The sequence below is a fragment of the Xiphophorus hellerii genome, chromosome 2, assembly GCF_003331165.1.
Source record: "Xiphophorus hellerii strain 12219 chromosome 2, Xiphophorus_hellerii-4.1, whole genome shotgun sequence".
Classification (NCBI taxonomy): domain Eukaryota; kingdom Metazoa; phylum Chordata; class Actinopteri; order Cyprinodontiformes; family Poeciliidae; genus Xiphophorus; species Xiphophorus hellerii.
Window position 1 is genome coordinate 18,510,725 of NC_045673.1, and position 18,383 is coordinate 18,529,107.

Consider the following 18,383-nt stretch of genomic DNA (forward strand, 5'->3'; position numbering starts at 1 on the left):
GACTTCTGTGAACTGCAAATCTCTAGTCTTACCACACATTTTCAATTTTATTTAGGTCTGGGAAATTCTGACATATACATACGGCGATTGTTAAACTCCGGCTGTATGTTAAGCATTGTCCTGGTTAAAGGTGAACCCAGGCTTTGTCCCTGTATTATGACGTCGGTGGGCCACCAGGCTTTACTTGCTTCCTCACCAGGATAAGTGCGGCTTGTTTGTTTAAAAAGAGTTTTTTATTCACCAGTAACAGTGATAGTAAAGATGGGTTTAAAGTGGGTGAATTGCCATAGTGCCCAAACCACCAGACTTAGCAAGTTCTCTGGGGGAAACCCAGTACATTTGCAACCTGTAACAGGATTTTCTTTCAGCAATGGACTTATTCTTTACCTTCTTCTTTAAAGACCATGGAGTGCATGTCTAATATATCAGCACATCAACAGATTCGCTCTCCCTACAGCTCCTCCAGAGTTACAATGTGCCATCTGGCTGCTTTTCACATTAATGTCTTCTTTGCTTGGCCTGTCAGTTTTGGTGCACAATGATGTCTCAGTAGGGTTTGTAGTTCTGCCATATTGCTTCATTTTTCAGATGATGGATTGAACACGACTCTGGAAAATGGCCAAAGCTTGAGATATTGGTTTATAACCCAACATTCGTTAAATTTGTTCACTACTTTATCCCTGACAGGTCGGCTGTGTCTTCACGATGCCGTTTGTTCTCTTCACAGAGCAACTCTATTCATACAGAAATTAAACAACACATCTGGACTTTGATAATAGATGACTTTTGAAAGCAACTGGTTGCACCGGTTTTTCAGTAAGCAGTATCAGAGAAAAAGGGGCCAGAATACAAATGTCCAACACACTTTTCAGATTTTTAACTGAACTACTAAACAAGGTCATGGACTTCGGGCTAACCAATTTTGCACATCCACCATTTTTCTTTCTCAAAACCCTTTTGTAGTCCAACTTCAGGGATACTGCAGCCACAAGTGGATACGTCAAAATTAATTATGCCATCAACCAGCATCAGAAAATCTTCAAAGTGCCTGGCTAAATTAAATTTTTCCAAAACATTTACCCACATCAGTGGGGAAAGTCGTCTTTGTTTTTGTGAAGCCCTTCAAGGACCAAATGAATGACTGAAATGTGAAAATTGAGGATTTGCAAAAAAATTGGGACATTGTGTAAAACATAAATAAACAGAGAACATGATGATTTGCAAATCAACACATTTTTTGGAATGTGTTGCAGGCATCAAAACAAAGATAATACATTTGAACCTTAAATATCTTGTCCTTGTAGTGAAATAAATTGAATATAGTTTGAAAAGGATTTATAGATCATCATATTCTGTTTTATTTATGCTTTACACAACATTAAAAACTTCATTGGAATTGGGATTGTAAAAGCATGACATGTTCACATTAACAGCAACTTTGATGGTTCTAACTTGCTCTTCTAGTTCTTACCTCATAATGATCTTTGTCACCTATGAACACATTTCTTATGTCCATCAGGATATAGTTGAGCTTGAGTTTTGGTCCCAGGCCTTCACCTTTGATCCGAAGGGGTAATGGTGATTGCTTGCCTAAACAGAGACAGTAGGACGTTGACAGTGACAATTCAATTTCTATTTTTTCTGTGTAACAACTTTAAAAGCTAAAGGTAGTTGGCAATCATTGCTAAAAGTTTGGGCACTGATGCAGATGGTGTGTTTTACAAACTCTGAATTATGTTTGCACTGATGTTGATTTTACTGGGATAATCCAGTCAATTTGCTTAAATTGTTGACTTTAATGACAAAATATATTTAGCATTTTAATGGATTTACCATTTATTTTACCTGTAGTCATTGTATTTTTTCTCAAGACGATCAGCTAATTTTATTATTTTTTTATTATATCATTAACATAGATGTAGCTCTAGACGAGCCCAGCTGAAATCACTATAATCAGCAGACAGACTGCTATAGAAGAGGGACCAGACGTAATTTTATTCACTGTCTAATCGTGTTAGCAATGGTTATCTAAAAAATAAAGTGTGAAGTCATCATTACTTTGCATAAAAATGGCCTCACAAGCAGGAAACTGGAGCCTAGAATATTGCAGCTGAATCAATAATTGTCTAGACAATCAAGAACTCATGTGAAGAGATTCAGTTATGGTGAAGAAAGTTGCAATACACTCAACACTGCCTAGCAAGCACCAGGCCTGGCTAAGGGCTAGAATGACCATCAACAACAAAAAAGTGAAAGTGTGTCCTACATGCAAAAAGATGAGCCAACATATGGAGGCCACTCTTGTGACAAGAAAGGGGACGAAAACAGCAACGAGACACCAAGGACGAGCTAACAAGTATTCAAGTAGTCAGCTGATGATCTGTGTGTCTGTGCTTGTGAAACTATCCAGATCTTTACCCAGCAGAGAATCTGTTGTTAGTTCTCAAATATCAGGTTTCGAAACAAGACAGAATACATAATTCTGAAAATATTCAAACGTAAATCAACATTTACGTTGATTTACGTAATTTGTCTATCAGCCTATCACTGATAGACAAAAGCCTATCAGTGACAAAAGCCCATCAGTGATAGTGATGAGTATAGATGCTTGTTTTGCTTCATTATTTTCTAGGTCACAATGCTTTACAGAGCAAATGTCATATTAGTTGGTCAGATCCTCACTTGCCATGGAAATTTATGGAAATTTGGAATCCGGCTCAAAGGAGACAAAAAAAGGCCACATGCAAAGTTGTCAACTGCTTTTCAGTGCCACTAAGATGATATAATTGTTCAACAAATTGCACTTAAGTTGCTGCTCACACACAGGGAATGAAGCTGTTTTTTCTTGTTTTCATGTTGGGCAGATTTAACATTACTGTATGAAATACAGCTGAAGTAGTGCGGTTGCCCCATGAAGTAAAATAATATGAATAATAACAAGAAGAAGCACGAATAACTCCTTCAATCATTAAAACATATACACAAATGAGTGAATTGTGTTCTGCTGACTGGGAGAGGGAAGGAAACCTGAAGGACATTCAGTTTACAGCCAAACTTGTAGTTTGCTACCAAGACTCATTTTTGTCTGTCTAACCTTTGTCGACACAGATTCCCAGGGGGGAAAGGGGAATCTTTTATGAGAAAACCAAAGCTATCAATTTACAGAGCAGGAGGGATGTGTGCCGAGCCTCAAGTTGTAAAAACAGCCAGCTTCAAGGTGGTGAAGAACTACCAAACCAAAAGATTCATTGCTAGTTTGAAGATAGCTTTCATCATGAAAAAAATTGTATTTACAAATTCCATATATTTACAGAGTAGAATTAACTTTTTAAGAGATTCTATCAACATTTATGACCAAGTACTCAAAATACGTTTAAAAAAAAAAAAAAATTCCAAAGTTCTTGATCCTTTCACCATATTTCTAAATATTCTATTTGAATTTATACCAAATATTTCTACATTTCATATTGCTTAAACAAAAGCAAATTAGCAAATCTCACTGTTTTCTGTCTTCAGATACCATATTAAGCGAGATGTGACGTCATTCCTACATTCAACTTTCTAGACAAATTTCTGATCAAAACTTCTGCCACGTTTGTTACCTAAATCCTTTGACATACATTCTACTAATATACAAAGATACTACTGACATAAAAAAATACAGAAATATGAACATTTAAAACACTACATGTAAGTAGGTATATTGCAATTTCATTATTCTATTCCAAAACTAGCAAAAAGCTTAAGTCATATCCACTAACCTGTGACATCACAATAAACGGTATGTTGGTAAACTTTAGCCTCCTCTGGCTTGAAGACAATGAGAAAGTTTGCTGTAGTGTTAGGCCAAAGCTCTCCCATCTGAAGGAAAAATTATCGTTAATTTAGTGAAATCATGATGCAGATGTAAAACAGAAAACAGTGATGCCTATTACTGGTCCTGAACTTGACACACCAAGAACTGTGTGTGCGGTGTATGTTTAGTGTGTTAGGAGTTTAAAAAAGTGTTTGTGTTCACTACTATTTTTCCCAAATATCTTATCAAAATTTGTGTATTGACTAAACTACACAGTTCACTCTTTTCTCACCAATCTTTCCCAGGCATTCTGTCTACTATCTCTCAAACGTGCTTGAAATACATAAACACACACACTCCTTGACCCTGCTCCCACCACATGCGCCCCCACCGCACACACACACACACGCACCCCCACACACAGCAACTATGCTACGAAGCTCGAAGATTTTATGTGACAAAGGTCACATAAAATCACAAACTGGGGTTGACAAAGTATGCAGGGCTGGCCAACTTTTTGCAAAATCAATAACTACAAACTTCTCACAAGGCCTTCAGATTAGCTCAAGGACAGTGAAGAGATCTACATGGGAATGAGCTTCCATGACTAAGCTGATGTATCCAAGTCTAACATCCCCGTGTGCAATAATGCTAAACATGACATTCAACAGTGCTGGACAAGTCACTGCTGCACTCTAAAGCACTACAGAAGTGTTCCCTGGAGTGGCAAATTATTCCTCTATCATTGGCAGTCCTACAGACAAGTTGGTTTGGCAGTTGTCTGGAGAATGGTACTTTCCTGACTGTACTGTGTCAACTGTAAAACTTATGGTAACAATATCGTAAGTTGTAAGGTGAAAACAATTAGTGGTTCAATAAAAAAAGAATGAAAGGATAGTATAGTGAAGAAGTGAAAATCCAAACACACCACTGGATCCAATGTTATGCCGTTGAGTGAAAGTGTAGGAGGGCAGACCTCTGCAGCATGGCTTTTGCTCTCCTGCAGCCTTTGGGACAGCAGCAGGGGGTGATGGATCGCTTTGGGGTCAGACTCACACTGAGTAGGTCGACGTATATTTTCCTCCCTTTTCTCCTCCTCCTGCTGAAGCACAGAGTTCTTCCTGGAGAGTGGACAGAAGGTGAAAAGGAATACAAAGTGTAAGTAAGGTGGGCCAAAGTGGAAAAACTGGCTCATGAGAAGAGCAAAAAGCTGCTGACAGACAGAAAGTGAATGCAGTAAGAAAGCTTGACTGTGTGCATTTTATGCTTTTTCTAATCCAAACCTGAAAAAGGACAGGTCATCTTTAGCCTGACTTGGCGACACTGTCCAATGGTACTGAAGAAGGAATGTCACTGCAGTTGGTGAGTGATACTGTCTGAGAGCTGGTCAGGGAGATATAAGTCTTCTTCAGATTTACAGGCTGCAGGTTGAAGACAGATGTTCAGTTCCTCTGAAGTCCCAAACAAACTGATGTGGACATCTTCACCTGAGAGAAAGATATAGAAAACAAGCAATCATGTTAAAAGTTTAAGTAGTAAAACCAGTGCTTTTATCTTTTTTAATTGTTTCATTAGCTTGATAAGAGAAGGTGAGATGGAGTGATTTTTACCATATTCACTTTACAAAACAAATAAGATTTTTTAATTTCATTACATGTTTTAAAAAACATGTAATTAAAGGAAATATAAAAATGAATAAATTATAGCAACTTCAATAAAGACCACAATTTTAAGTCATACATAAAAAGAATTGTCTGTTTCAGGTGTATAAGAAGGTGCTTGAGGACAATGTGAGACAACTGTAAAAAAAAAATCATTAAAACTGAAGCAGAACTAGACATTGGAACATGACAATGGCTCAAATCTTGCAAAAGACTGTATGCAAGAAATCCCTCAGACATCTCACCTCTAAAAGCAACTGACCTGCGGAAACTGTTCACCGAATGTGCCGAAGAACGGTATATGGCTACAAGAAGTGTCAAATGAAGGTATATCAACTAAATATGTAAAGACTAGCTGCTAAAGGTAGAGTATTATAACATTTATTTGGATAGAATATACTTTTTTGTTGATAGCTGTTGAGTAAACCAAGTTAATTTTTGAGTTTGTTCTTGATTAAAGCAACAACCAGGAAAAAAAGATGCAAAATCAGGTTTTGTATAAGGCCACCAAGAACAAGGAGCCATGTAAATTTAGTAACTCTTTGTTTACATTCAAATCAGAGACAATGCAATTTACGCATGAAGGCAAAATAATTTTCTTTTAGTCCTTGTTTTGGTGTACGTCTCTTGTTCAATTTCCACTAAAATTGAAGTATTCAATTGCAGGTACATCTGAAGACGGTACATGCAGAGTTACACTGTTATTCTGGTAACGACAAAAGCAAAATTCTGATTGAACACATTTGGCTGTGGCCTTTTGCTTCTGTGGTTTGTAATAAGATCAAAAAGGTTTACGATTTTTGCAAGCAACTCAGAGATAGGGATTTTTCTCACTGTAACACACTATCTAGTTTTTTAACAGATAAAATCTCTTTGATGTGAGTCACTTCTGAAGCACGTCTAAGATTGCTAGATAAATGTCTGCTCAGTTCAGTAGAGAAAGAACTGGATTTGCAAGGTCCAAGACAATCCAGTTTAAAACACATTTAACATTAGAATATTACACGAGATGTATAAAAAACATTCTAAGACAAAAATGTGGGCTTATTCAAAAACATGATTAATTCCTGATTAAACAATATTTTCAAAATGTATGTTTAATCTGACAAGCCTCAGTTGGAACGCATATTCAAATTTATTGAATTACTGTAGATTTGCATTCATATTATGAACAGTATGAGGAGAATAATCATAAATCAAACATAATTGCCATTCCAACACATATTGAAAAATTGAATTCTATTTTAGCGTGGCCTTTCAAATTCAATATCAGACACAGCTATGTCTTTTTGACCCACCTTCAATGAACATAAAAGCCAGTGTTCTGCAGGCAGTCACCACATTCTTTCATTAATGATCTTCATTAATCGAGGGAATTACGTTTTATTTTCCTTGTTGTTATCTTAAGTCAGCAAACAATTTGAATCATAAGACCAAAGCAAGAAATACCTTTTTTAAATCCCAGCTGTAGATCTAAGCAGCTTCTTTTGTTGCCTTTTTCATAGCATTCATCTATCTAAATGAGCTCCTTTCCACAATTTCATTCAAATGAATCATTTAACATTTTGCTTCTTAAAAGGGAACAGAAAGCTCAGCCATTCTGAGATTTTCTTGAATGTTAATAACTAAAACCACAAATTAAAACAAGTGGACCTAAAGAAAAAAATAAGGCTCTGATATCTGAGACACCTGGCTGTTTCAGAAAAAATACATAGTAAAAGCCAATGATCAATCAATAAAATTCAAAATCCTTCAAAAAGGGTAAAAGTTTGAATTAGAAAATCTATTAAGGTTTAAAGGTTTGCTCAATAAAGATAAAGAAAAGAATCCAATCCATCTCTTGCTAGGTTTTATAAGGAGTGATAGGTGACTAGAATCTGAAAAAAGTTTCTATTATCGACTTGTAGAGATGCTCTGAAATGAAATAAAATAGTTAGAAAGCAAACAGTGAATAAAGTTTTTGTTAGATAAGGAATATTTGATTTAGATAAATGTAGATTAGTAAAATCTGCTTGTAATTAAAAGTAAATACATAAAGAGTGTTCAAGTTTGCTTCTAATTACAACAGACATTTCTATGATGGCATAGAGCCACAGAAAGGCTGGTTTATTTCTACAGGAATGTCTGTAAATTGTTGAGATATCATCAATTGACTAGAAGCAAAAAGAAACCAAAACATATGAGGTGGACGATGAATGATGGAAGGAAATGAGAGGAAGAGAAACAAGAATTGTGGGATACAGAGAGAAAAGCAATTATCTCACAGGACTGTGATGTTATGACAGGAGCTGACAGGCAGGGAGAGCTACAGCTTATTGCTCAGCTTTCATCACGACGTCTCTTACCCCATTCTCCTCCTGCTGGCTTTCTTTCCTCATAATTTCTTTGAGAACACAGCAGCAGGGCTCATCAGTTCCCTCAATACATTGATTACTGCAGATGCCGCAGGAGGTTTGTGGGAGAGTAACAACTATCCACACATGCTTGATTCTCAACGCCTGTATGTTTTGTTTGTGTACGCTGCCTTTTCTTAAGTTGTTTGCTGTGCTTGCAAACAACCATCAGAGTCCCATCAGTGCTGCAGACCTGTCAAAGTAAATGCTTCAGCAATCCCTAAGCAGCTGTCCATCTTGTGCTTAAAATCAGTAGCAACGACAAAGTCTGATGTTTTCAAGACACAACAAAGATTTGAAAACATCCCACAATAAAAATAAGACAGCAAAGGAAGCTGTAACATTTTTAAACCTGCAGTGGCTTTGAACAGAAAGCAGCAGATATGACGCAGTGTGTCCCAGTGTGCATGCAAAGCGACATACTAACATGCACAGATGAACTGTGCAATCTATTTTTCTGCTTTGTTCAGGTGCTGGTCATTTCATCACTTTGTACATTTTGTACTGACCATGCTTCAATTTGGAAACTAATTTGGATGTTTTCAGCTTCAACAACTTAAAATTTGAAGTGATATTATATTTTCTATGCATACTCTACTGTAAGAAAATAGTCATCAAACTTAAAATATGTAAAGATAAAACATTTGCATGTTTTATCTACAAATCTATCTATGAATAGATTCGTAGATAGACAACGAATCTATTCCCCATCAAATAAAAAAGAAAAAGGATTAGCAGTATATCACACACACACACGGTTATTAAAAGGAGAAATATGTGTACCTTGATGATGCATAGCTAACATGATTAAACTATTTTTTTCTTTTTGGCATGCATAAAACATCACAGGATTCAGTAAGTCTGAAAATAGCTTTCAAAGAGACTTATGTGACCAGCCTGGGTCAGAACTAGAGCTTATTTATCCCAGTCCCTAATCTGTTTATGTTTTGAAGTCACTATTTTTAGCCCCCAGCATTTAGCTAGGAGATGAACGGTTGCTGTTCCTTAGTAAAAATAAATAAATAAATTCTCACTGTAGACAACAATTTGTACAAAACTCTTAAACCAAGCTTTTACACAGCATGGCAGAAAGGTCAAAGGTCTTCCATCCATCCATCCATCCATCCATCCATCCATCCATCCATCCATCCATCCATCCATCCATCCATCCATCCATCCATCCATCCATCCATCCATCCATCCATCCATCCATCCATCCATCCATCCATCCATCCATCCATCCATCCATCCATCCATCCATCCATCCATCCATCCATCCATCCATCCATCCACCTGCTCAACCGGGTGAGAGCAGGCAGGTTGTCACTCTCTGACAGGGCAACACACACAAGACAAAATACTTCTCACACCCCTACACACGTTTACATCTTTCTATGTCACAAGGTCTTTGAAATGACTTCCATTTATATTTCATTCATTTCTACAGTCTAGCCATGACCCTTTTCCAAAAACAGGACTTCTTCTTATGGAGCTCAGTCTCTGGGTTCTGTTGCTGAAAGACAGCTAGTCAAATAAACTTGACTTACATGTAATAATTGTTGATTGAAGCATTGATTAAAATTTCAATCAATGCTTTAATCTCGTAATAAATTTGTTGATTTTATTGCAAAATACAATCTGTACTAGTAGAGTCAAAACATAACATATTGATACAGAAACTATCCTTATGTGATTTTGGTGTTTAGTAGCTCTGATGCTTTCTATGATGACTTCAGATTTCAAAACGGTCATCAGGAGGTGTATTAAAAGAGCAGGCTGAAGGTAGAACAGTAACCAAGATGCATGCCAGTAATGCAGACAAAACAATAAATTTTGTACTCATGGCTATTAGCTGAACATTTACACAGTGAGTTAATAACCTTAGGGAATCTATTTGTAAGGCTGTGAAGATGGTGTGACATAAAAACAGGAAATAAAACCAAAAGCCCATCTAACAAAGCTGACATGAAGTAAAGAAATTATTGCCATCTCCTCTTATTGTGAATCTGTGTTTGGGTGTTTGTGTGTTGATGGTGTGCAGAAACTCTGTTTTGCTTTAGGGTCATTGCTAGTCTCAGAATCTTATTATGGAGTCTATCTCCATGACTAGAGCAAATATATTTTCTCCTTTCCAGTTCTATTTTATGTAAGCTGCAAACTATTTTTCTAGTCTCAATTTGTGCCTTTAGACCACTCATACATATAATTAATATTAAAATAGATTATATTTATTGGCCATATTTAATGTTACGAAATTATAAGAGAGTTCTCTCTGAGTTAATATTCATGTTAGCTGACACCAAGTTTAACAAGAATCGACATACTGTACGTTTCACAGTCTGTCAAATAAATGTATAACAATCTCTGAAAGTGTGCTGCCTCTCATTTAGTTCACCTCTTACAGTGTGCAAGGATTTTGTTTTAGATGAAATAACTCCAATAAGTACAGTAAAAATGAAATCACTATAATGTTCTCAAAATTAAAGTTTGTTTTTGTTCAGTGCTGCAAAATTCAACATTGGAAGCATTTCACCGGAATTAACCTAGTTTTTATTGGACTTTATACAAATGGGAAGAAAGAAACATGGAATATAAAATATTAAAAGACTAACCCTTAACAGGGATTATAAATATGAAGAAAAAATATATTTTAGCATAATGTTGACTAAACAACAAGATTTCATGCAAGTGAACTTGATCAGGAAGGTGCTGAAGAGGTCATACCCCCACATGCAGTAATATCATAAAATGTACAGTTGACTTTTAGAGCTCAGGAGTAGTGAGCACACATATTTGAGCCTGTGGTCTGCATAAAGTAAAGTAGGTTTTGTAGCTATAGATAGGTACAGTAAGTATTTTTGATATAAGGTATTAAAGTTTAGCTTCACTTAGATTTCTGTCTATAAAAAACTGTTATATTTGCGCTTGCATATAGTTGTTTGTTTCAAGATTATTACCTTTAATTGCTATAATTCCCACTGAATTGCAATTTGGAATATTTTCAATATTACCAAGGTTAACTTCAAAAGGATAGTTAGAAAAATATTTGGAAATAATGGACATTTTGATAATAAGCTGAAATGAGTCTCACCAGTGTCGTACTGCAGGATGAGGTCTTCCTTGAACTGTCCAACTGTCATGGGCTGGAAAACCACAGTCACCTGGATGCCTTCTCCAACATTGCTAAGATCAGTAATGGGTGTCACTGAAAAAGGCCTGTTAACAACAAAATCGGCCATGAACAATTGAGACATAAATCTGTGATTATGGTAATCTTATACAATGTTTCCAGACACTGTAGCTCATGGGTGCCCAAAGTGGGTCCTGGAGGGCCGGCATCCTGCATGTTTTAGTTCTCCCTAGTTTAACGCACCTGGATCAAATGATGGCTCATTAGAAGGCCTAAGAAGAACATTGACATGCTGAGAAAGTTGGTGGTACCACCAGGGAGAGAACTAAAATGTGCAGGATCCCAGCCCTTGAGACCCCTGCTGTAGCTCCTGGAGATTTTCTAAACAAAATTGATTTATTTTTTTTTTTTTCATTTTGAACAGTTTTATTCACATCTGTTTTGAATATAAAATGCATGAGAAATATCTCATTTGAAATCATGCCATGTTGTACTAGTTCTAACCTTTTTGTGTGCAACTTGAAATTGGCCTTACAGTTGCCTATGTTGCAAACAAAGTGTGTTTTCTCTGTGGATGCTTTCACTAGACAAGAAGGTAAATGAATCTCATCTTTAAAGTCAAGTATGGCGCGGGGCCCAATGGCACGAATTGGAATCTCAAAACGTTCTCTTGGAGAAACACAAATCAGTTTGTGGCTGTAGTCCTAAATTGAGACAAAAAAACAGACAACACAAAAATTAAAAAGACAAACAAAATGAATAACCTTTTTTTTCTTGCAAAATATATGGACACAAGTAGTTTATATATACATTTTACTCAAATAAAAAAAACTCTGACATTAGTTATTACCCACTTAAAAATTCTTTAATATATAAAACTAGATAAAACTAGACCTATCTGAACACCAAATCCCAACAATCCAACTGGATTGAACTTACAATTTTTAATAGCACCCATATGGCATTTAATAACAGTGTACTCCTCAGTCAAACATGAAACAGCCTTTGCTATAAAGATAAAATTGAGCTTACAAGGAAGTCACAAGTACCACAGATAAAGAGATGTGATTCCTAAGTCTTACCACTAAACTCAAAGTCAGGACATAATCATCATATAAAAAGATCATTCTGATAACTTTTAAATAGAACATAGTAACTATGACAGTGAAATTAGATTTCTACACTTGACAGCAGGTCTCCTCAAACAGCTACCCCATAACGCTCCAAGAAAATGTTTTCTAAATTCAAATACATCCTCCCAGAAGCACAATATTTTATCTACATAAGACTTTCTGCTTCATAAATTTTGTAGTGAATATTACTAGCAACAGCACCTTGTTCTCCTGTGGGGTGAAGAATATCATAAAACTGGCAGTCATTCCTGGTGCTATTTTGCTTCTTCCAGTTTCTGGACCCACCACGTAAAACTGTTCTGAAATATCCTGCTCCAACTTCACAGGGTGTGCAACCTTAAACAAAACAACAATTGCTGAAACAGCTGAAACAAAGTAGAATTTGTTTCTACTTATATCGACTCCTGCTTGCACACATCTGTTTCAATCCACCATTACCTTTTGCAATTATTTGCCATTATTTGCACACAACACTGCTACAATAAGACACAACATGTTTATTTTTTTATTTTAAAGTAGTCTAAAAAAGTATGTGTTTTTTGTCCATTTATCCCCAAATATGTTATGATTGAAAGACTCGCTTAGCCATATATTGCTTTCAATCATATTTATTTGAAAGATTCAGGGTTTCATTTGAACAAACCTGGTCATTGTTGAGAAGCAGCAGCGGCAAACTGTAGGTTTGTAAGGGAATAAAGTTCTGGAAGACCAGCTCTGATGGGTAAGGCTGGAAAATCGGACGGTCCGGCTGAAAAAACACATGCATGCATAAAGAACTCCTTCTGAAGCTGCGTCTTGCAAAACAATTCATACACCTTAAACCATTACACATTTTGAAACAGTACACCCACTAACTTCAAGCCTTTGTATTAGGATTTTATGTGATAGGCCAACATATGATGGCACTCATTTGTGAAGAAAAAGGAAAATAATGGTTTCCACATTTTCTTTATAAACTAGGAAAACCAAAAGGTGGAATGCATTCAGTAGTTTGTAGATTGATACCCCTATGTAAGTACTATGCAACAAAGTAATTAATATTTAGAGTCCACAGGTCTTTTATTTAATCTCAATGTAAATGCAGCTGTTCTGTTAAGGCCTAAAAGGTTTATTAGAAAACATTAGTGAACAAACAGCATTATCAAGAACGAAGAAAACAGCAACTGACCGACACTTATTTTGTTTGATTTAGGTAATGAACCTGGTTAACCACTTATTTCTTTGAAATGATGGCAGCACAAACAGCAAGGTTTGCAACTTTCCACTTCACAAATATGCACTACTTTGTTTTGATCTATCATATAAAATATAAATCAATCAAATGAAGTTAGTGGTTGTATTGTGAATGAGTGAGAAAATATTTTAAAGTGTATGGCTACTTTTACAAGGAACTGCATCACTACATTAATACACTTAGTATTCTGTTTCTGCAGAACATGTTAACTGCTGCTCTATATGTATGCTATCTCAGCGATGGCATACATGCTAGTATCATCCACCTTAACTGCATCATACTGGTGTTATATAAACATTCTTAGTGAAGAGCAGAAATCATTTTTAAAAAGTTGCATTTAATTATTTTGAGAACAGTACTCACCAAGCTGAAACTATATTAATGCAAGCAGGTGATTAACTTACTATGATAGTAAATGAACAAAAAGAAGTAGCTAGAGGGTAATAAGTGCTAAATAGTTGGGGATTTTTTGAAATGTCAGGTTTCTCTTTTTTTCCACTGTGACCATCTCTGGGTGGTTAGTCAATAACTATAGGACATTCATACTGATAAAAGTACATTCTTACGTTAAGCCATGAGATAGATAACTAAAAAATATATTATACTTCACAGTTAATCAAGTTTTACAATACAGAATACTGGATAGAGTCCGGCAAAACAAATGTGTTTTTCACTGTGTAATTTCTCTGTTCCTTGCTTATCTGCACCTGGAAAATACAACAAGAAACTTGTAGTATTCCAGAATTCTCACGACTGAATGATATGTATGCAGGCAGTAGAGAGAGGATCTGAAGTGGTTTCACCTGTGTTTTAAGAGGTAAAGAAAGCAGAAAAGCAGTTTCCAGGATTCAGACAGTAAGCGGAAAAAATCTAAAAATAGCATTGCCTGTTTTAAACGTCTCTAAATCTTACAAGCTATATATAGAACAACATAGCTTATTGCAGTTAATCTGAATTACTTCTGTTCTGACCTATTTGGTGTACACTCAGCAGGACTTTCATTTATCACTGCAGGATAAGTGGCCCATATTGGAGATTTGTCACTTTCAGATTTGCATATTTAACAAGTCAACAGAAAAGCATACAAGGTGAGATGCAAATTTTTTTAATTTGCTGAGGAGGTGTTTATTAATTTTAAATGCCTTGAATGAACTTTTGACAGCAAAGTACTCTGGTCAAGTAGCAGCTGCTGACTGATGGAAGCTAATTTGGTACCTAAGGTGCATCATATTATTGGTATTTCATATGATAGACCAACACAAAGAAGGGCATAACTTTGAACAGAAGTTAAAATTATGTCTTCCAGTAATTTTCTTCCTGGAAAAAAGACACATTTTCACATTTCTCACAAGTAAATAAAATGTGTGCCATGTAGTTGTATTCAATCTTCTTGAGTCAGTATTTGTCTGTCTCTACCAGCTTTGCTTACTACTGTAGAGATTTATTTTCTTGCAGATTATTTTTTGTAGCTGAGATTTTGTTTCTTTTCTTGACTGGATAGAGAGCATTCTGCAAACATCAATTTTCATGTCCTGCAAAAGATCAATTCCATGTAGGTCAGAGCTTGGATTGGATTATTCTAACACAAGAATATGAATTGATCTAAACAATTTTACTGTTGTTCTGGCTGTATGCTTAGAGTTGTTTTCCGGCTGGAAAGTATCAGGCCCAATCTCAAGTCTTTTGTTGACTCTGTTACAACTGATTTATTTCGTATATTATTACTAAAAAGGTCTGGAGGAATGACAACATTTGCTGACATCTACCATGCGATGAGTGGTGTTGTCTTCTGGAGTCTCGAGCCTGAGGGGCAGATAAATCTCTGTGATGTTATTCAGGCGCTCCTCTGAGGACTGCATCATTTCTTGCTTAAAAACTGATGGAGTCATCTGCAATCACACAACAGGGTCTATTATCCAGTCTGCACTGGCTGCCTCTTTAATGTCATATCAAACACCAGTAATGAAGAAAGCTTAGTTCGGTGAGAGCAATCAACCATATTTTGTGGTTAAAACCTAAGCTACACAATCTGATGACACCTCCTTATCAGTGTACCAGAGACAAAGAAACATCTAACTGCACTTAGCCCATTTCAGGGGTAGGTCAAAAAGGAATTTCAGCTTGATTAATAATGTAGCAGGAAGTCTTATGATAAATGCAATATTTAACAGCCGACAGGTTTGGATTCATAAAACACTATTCAGAAGCAATTAAGCTGCTTTAGAGAAGGAAGGCAAGGAGTTAAACAATATGAGTGGAAATGCGATTTATTCCACAAAATTAGCAGAGGGGACTACCCAAAAGTTGTATCATTAATATACAAAATGCTTTCCGTTCAGTACTTCTGAGTTTGTAGTCTCTTTCAGTAGATGGTGCCATTGATAGTGCTTTGCTACCTTAACTGTGTTTTCTTTCTCTTTTTTCAGTTCTCTCAACCCCAAGCTGCTCACAGCAGATAGCCAATAATACCAAGCTGGGTTCTGCTGAAGGTTTTTTCCTGCTAAAAGGAGTCACTCTTTTCCACTTGCTTGCTTGGGAGACTCAACATCTCAAAAGGCTATTAAGTTGTGACGTGAGGGCAAAAATAAAATTGGACATAAATTGTTCCAACCAACCACATCCAGAGTCAGATGCTAAAACAGCTTTAGCCATTTAACTACCTGGAAATCCGAATACACAGAGACACATACTGTATGTTTAGTTGAATATGGATATCAAATCAATCTGAGAACATCCATAAAAGAAGCAGGATAAAACACAGGCATAAAATTGCCACTGCAGTCAAGGATTGATTTTTGTTTTCTATAAGGAGCCAAACTAATTATTAGGGCAATTGGGCATTTTAAGAAGGTTCTTTAAAAGCATTGGACAATATCCAAAATGCAGGTCACTGATTACAGTGAGCATGAGAACTCATCAGGAAAACCCAACTCAAATATATACAGTGTTTTTAACTTTTGATGTTGCTGTTGACAAATAAAACACACAGAAACAGCAGGATCTGCTCACCCGTCTTGGCTTGTCATCCTTTACCAGGACTTTCTGTTTGCGAAGCTTAGAGATCAACTGCTGAAGCTGAACTGCTTTCATTTTGAATGAATTCAGTAGCACAATCACCTGCAAAAAAAACATGGTGTACGTTATTTAATTCTCGCAAAACAATTTGTAATACATAGCAAGATGAATTCCAGCTAATCAGCAGCAGAGACTCTCCAGAGAGGTTAACACAGCACAGAAAATAATTAGCCGTTCTCCCAACCCCAATGCCTTTAAAATATAAGTATCTGTCTACTACCTCTTAAGAGCTGGAAAAGTGTATATTTGTTGCCTTGTGTAGACAGTACAATTTTCAAACTACAAACAACCAGACACACAAGCACTTCCTTTTACACCCCTAAAAGTTATAGGGGTGTGAGATATACACCCCTATATATTACAAATACAATTATTTATAATACAATACAAATGATTGTATTAATCATTTGATTAATACAAATGATTGTTTTTAATTTCGGTTGCAAGCAACATTTGTTTGTAAAATTATAGCTTCAACCTATAGGCTGAGTCACAGATGCTGTAAATGTTTTCGAATTAGACACAAAAAAAACCGTCTTTGCTGCGCTAATGTGACTAAGAACGTAATATTGAAATAAGCTACTACCGCAAAATTGAAGCCATTTTATCAACAGAAAAGTTCAGCGTTCTGCCAAAAAAATGTGCATAAAAATTAGCTTTTTTTAAAATATACAGAAAGACAAAATGGTTTTAACTAGTTGCTGTGGTGCTCTTGTGCTAACTGTAACAAACGTTGACTTAAATCGAGTTATTCACCACCATACACAAACTTCTCGAACATTTCTCAACGAAACAACGTAAAATTAGCGTGACACTAACACATAAAATAAAATGTGTGCCAACAAAAGAAATTATTTCAACAAACTCTTACCACCGTGTAAGAAACTTCATTTTTACAAAAAAACACGCCAGCTAAAATTGATGTTGGTTTAGTCTGTATCAATAGCAACGGCTTTTGCAGTACGTCCAGTAAACTGCTTCCCGATTGGCTGGTAGACCCAATAGTTTCTATGGCGTCGTTGTTCTGTAGAAGACATACGTCAGGGCGTTCGCCATATTGAGAGAGGCAAGTTCGTTTAGCAATACAAATATGCTTGAATAAATAAATCAAATCTGTAACTCATCTTTTACTTTATATAGTTAATGAAACCTTTTACGTCAAATTGCTGTCAACCGAAAGTTAGAGTCGTGTTATCATGTAATTTTATTCATGTGTTTTAGAACAGGAATAAAATGTGCTAAAACACATTTCATGGTGTCCATAAACACTACTAATACAGACACCAGTTAATACTTTGGTTTCATACATAGCAATATTAATTACTACTTTCAATACTTCTCTACAGTGGCTCTCATCTTTTCTTCTTCTGGACAAATAATATTCCAGAGGTGTCAGACACAAATAACTACATCTGTTATCTGATGGCTAATCCTGCAGAATTTCAATCAACATCATTGTTTTTCTTTGATCAAAGTTTCTTCTTTGCTGCCATTCTTGCTATATTCAAAGTATTCAATGTAATGAAAATATTACATTACATGACACATAAATACAAAGCAACAACAGCAGCAGCAGTGCATAACTATGGGTTAAACCAGAGTAGAACCAGTTTAGCAACCTCCAGTCTGTCTGCCTGTCTGTCTGATACAGACACAGTAATGCATTACACTGGTGTTTCCTGAGTAAACAACACACATGCACCTGGCCAATCACATTGTGCAAATGAAAGTATTACTTATCAGACTAGCATATATTGCTTTAACATCCTGATACATGCATCTACAGCCTTGGCATGATTATGTGGCTGGTTTCCTACAGTCTGTTTCTTGGGCTATGTTTGGTAGATACAGGTCATTATAGACTAGGAACAAACAGGAGAGGGAATCTCTAAGATGTTCTGATAGAGTCGTCTTGCCATCAGAAAATTATTTATTTCAACCATGCTCCATATCCTTGTCCA

The 18,383-nt window shown here is 36.0% G+C and overlaps 1 protein-coding gene across 1 annotated transcript in view; it reads right to left on the bottom strand.

The window, feature by feature from the left end:
- The window catches only part of hydin (HYDIN axonemal central pair apparatus protein), a 75,009-nt gene extending 58,552 nt beyond the window's left edge, over positions 1-16,457 (bottom strand). Inside the window, 12 exon segments of the mRNA XM_032586214.1 lie at positions 1,472-1,590; positions 3,762-3,861; positions 4,725-4,917; positions 5,080-5,138; positions 5,140-5,220; positions 5,222-5,283; positions 10,942-11,066; positions 11,485-11,684; positions 12,315-12,449; positions 12,757-12,861; positions 15,114-15,236; positions 16,357-16,457. Of these exon segments, the coding sequence (XP_032442105.1) occupies positions 1,472-1,590; positions 3,762-3,861; positions 4,725-4,917; positions 5,080-5,138; positions 5,140-5,220; positions 5,222-5,283; positions 10,942-11,066; positions 11,485-11,684; positions 12,315-12,449; positions 12,757-12,861; positions 15,114-15,236; positions 16,357-16,437 (1,383 nt within the window). The 5' untranslated portion in view covers positions 16,438-16,457.
- Positions 16,458-18,383: the final 1,926 nt, after the last annotated feature.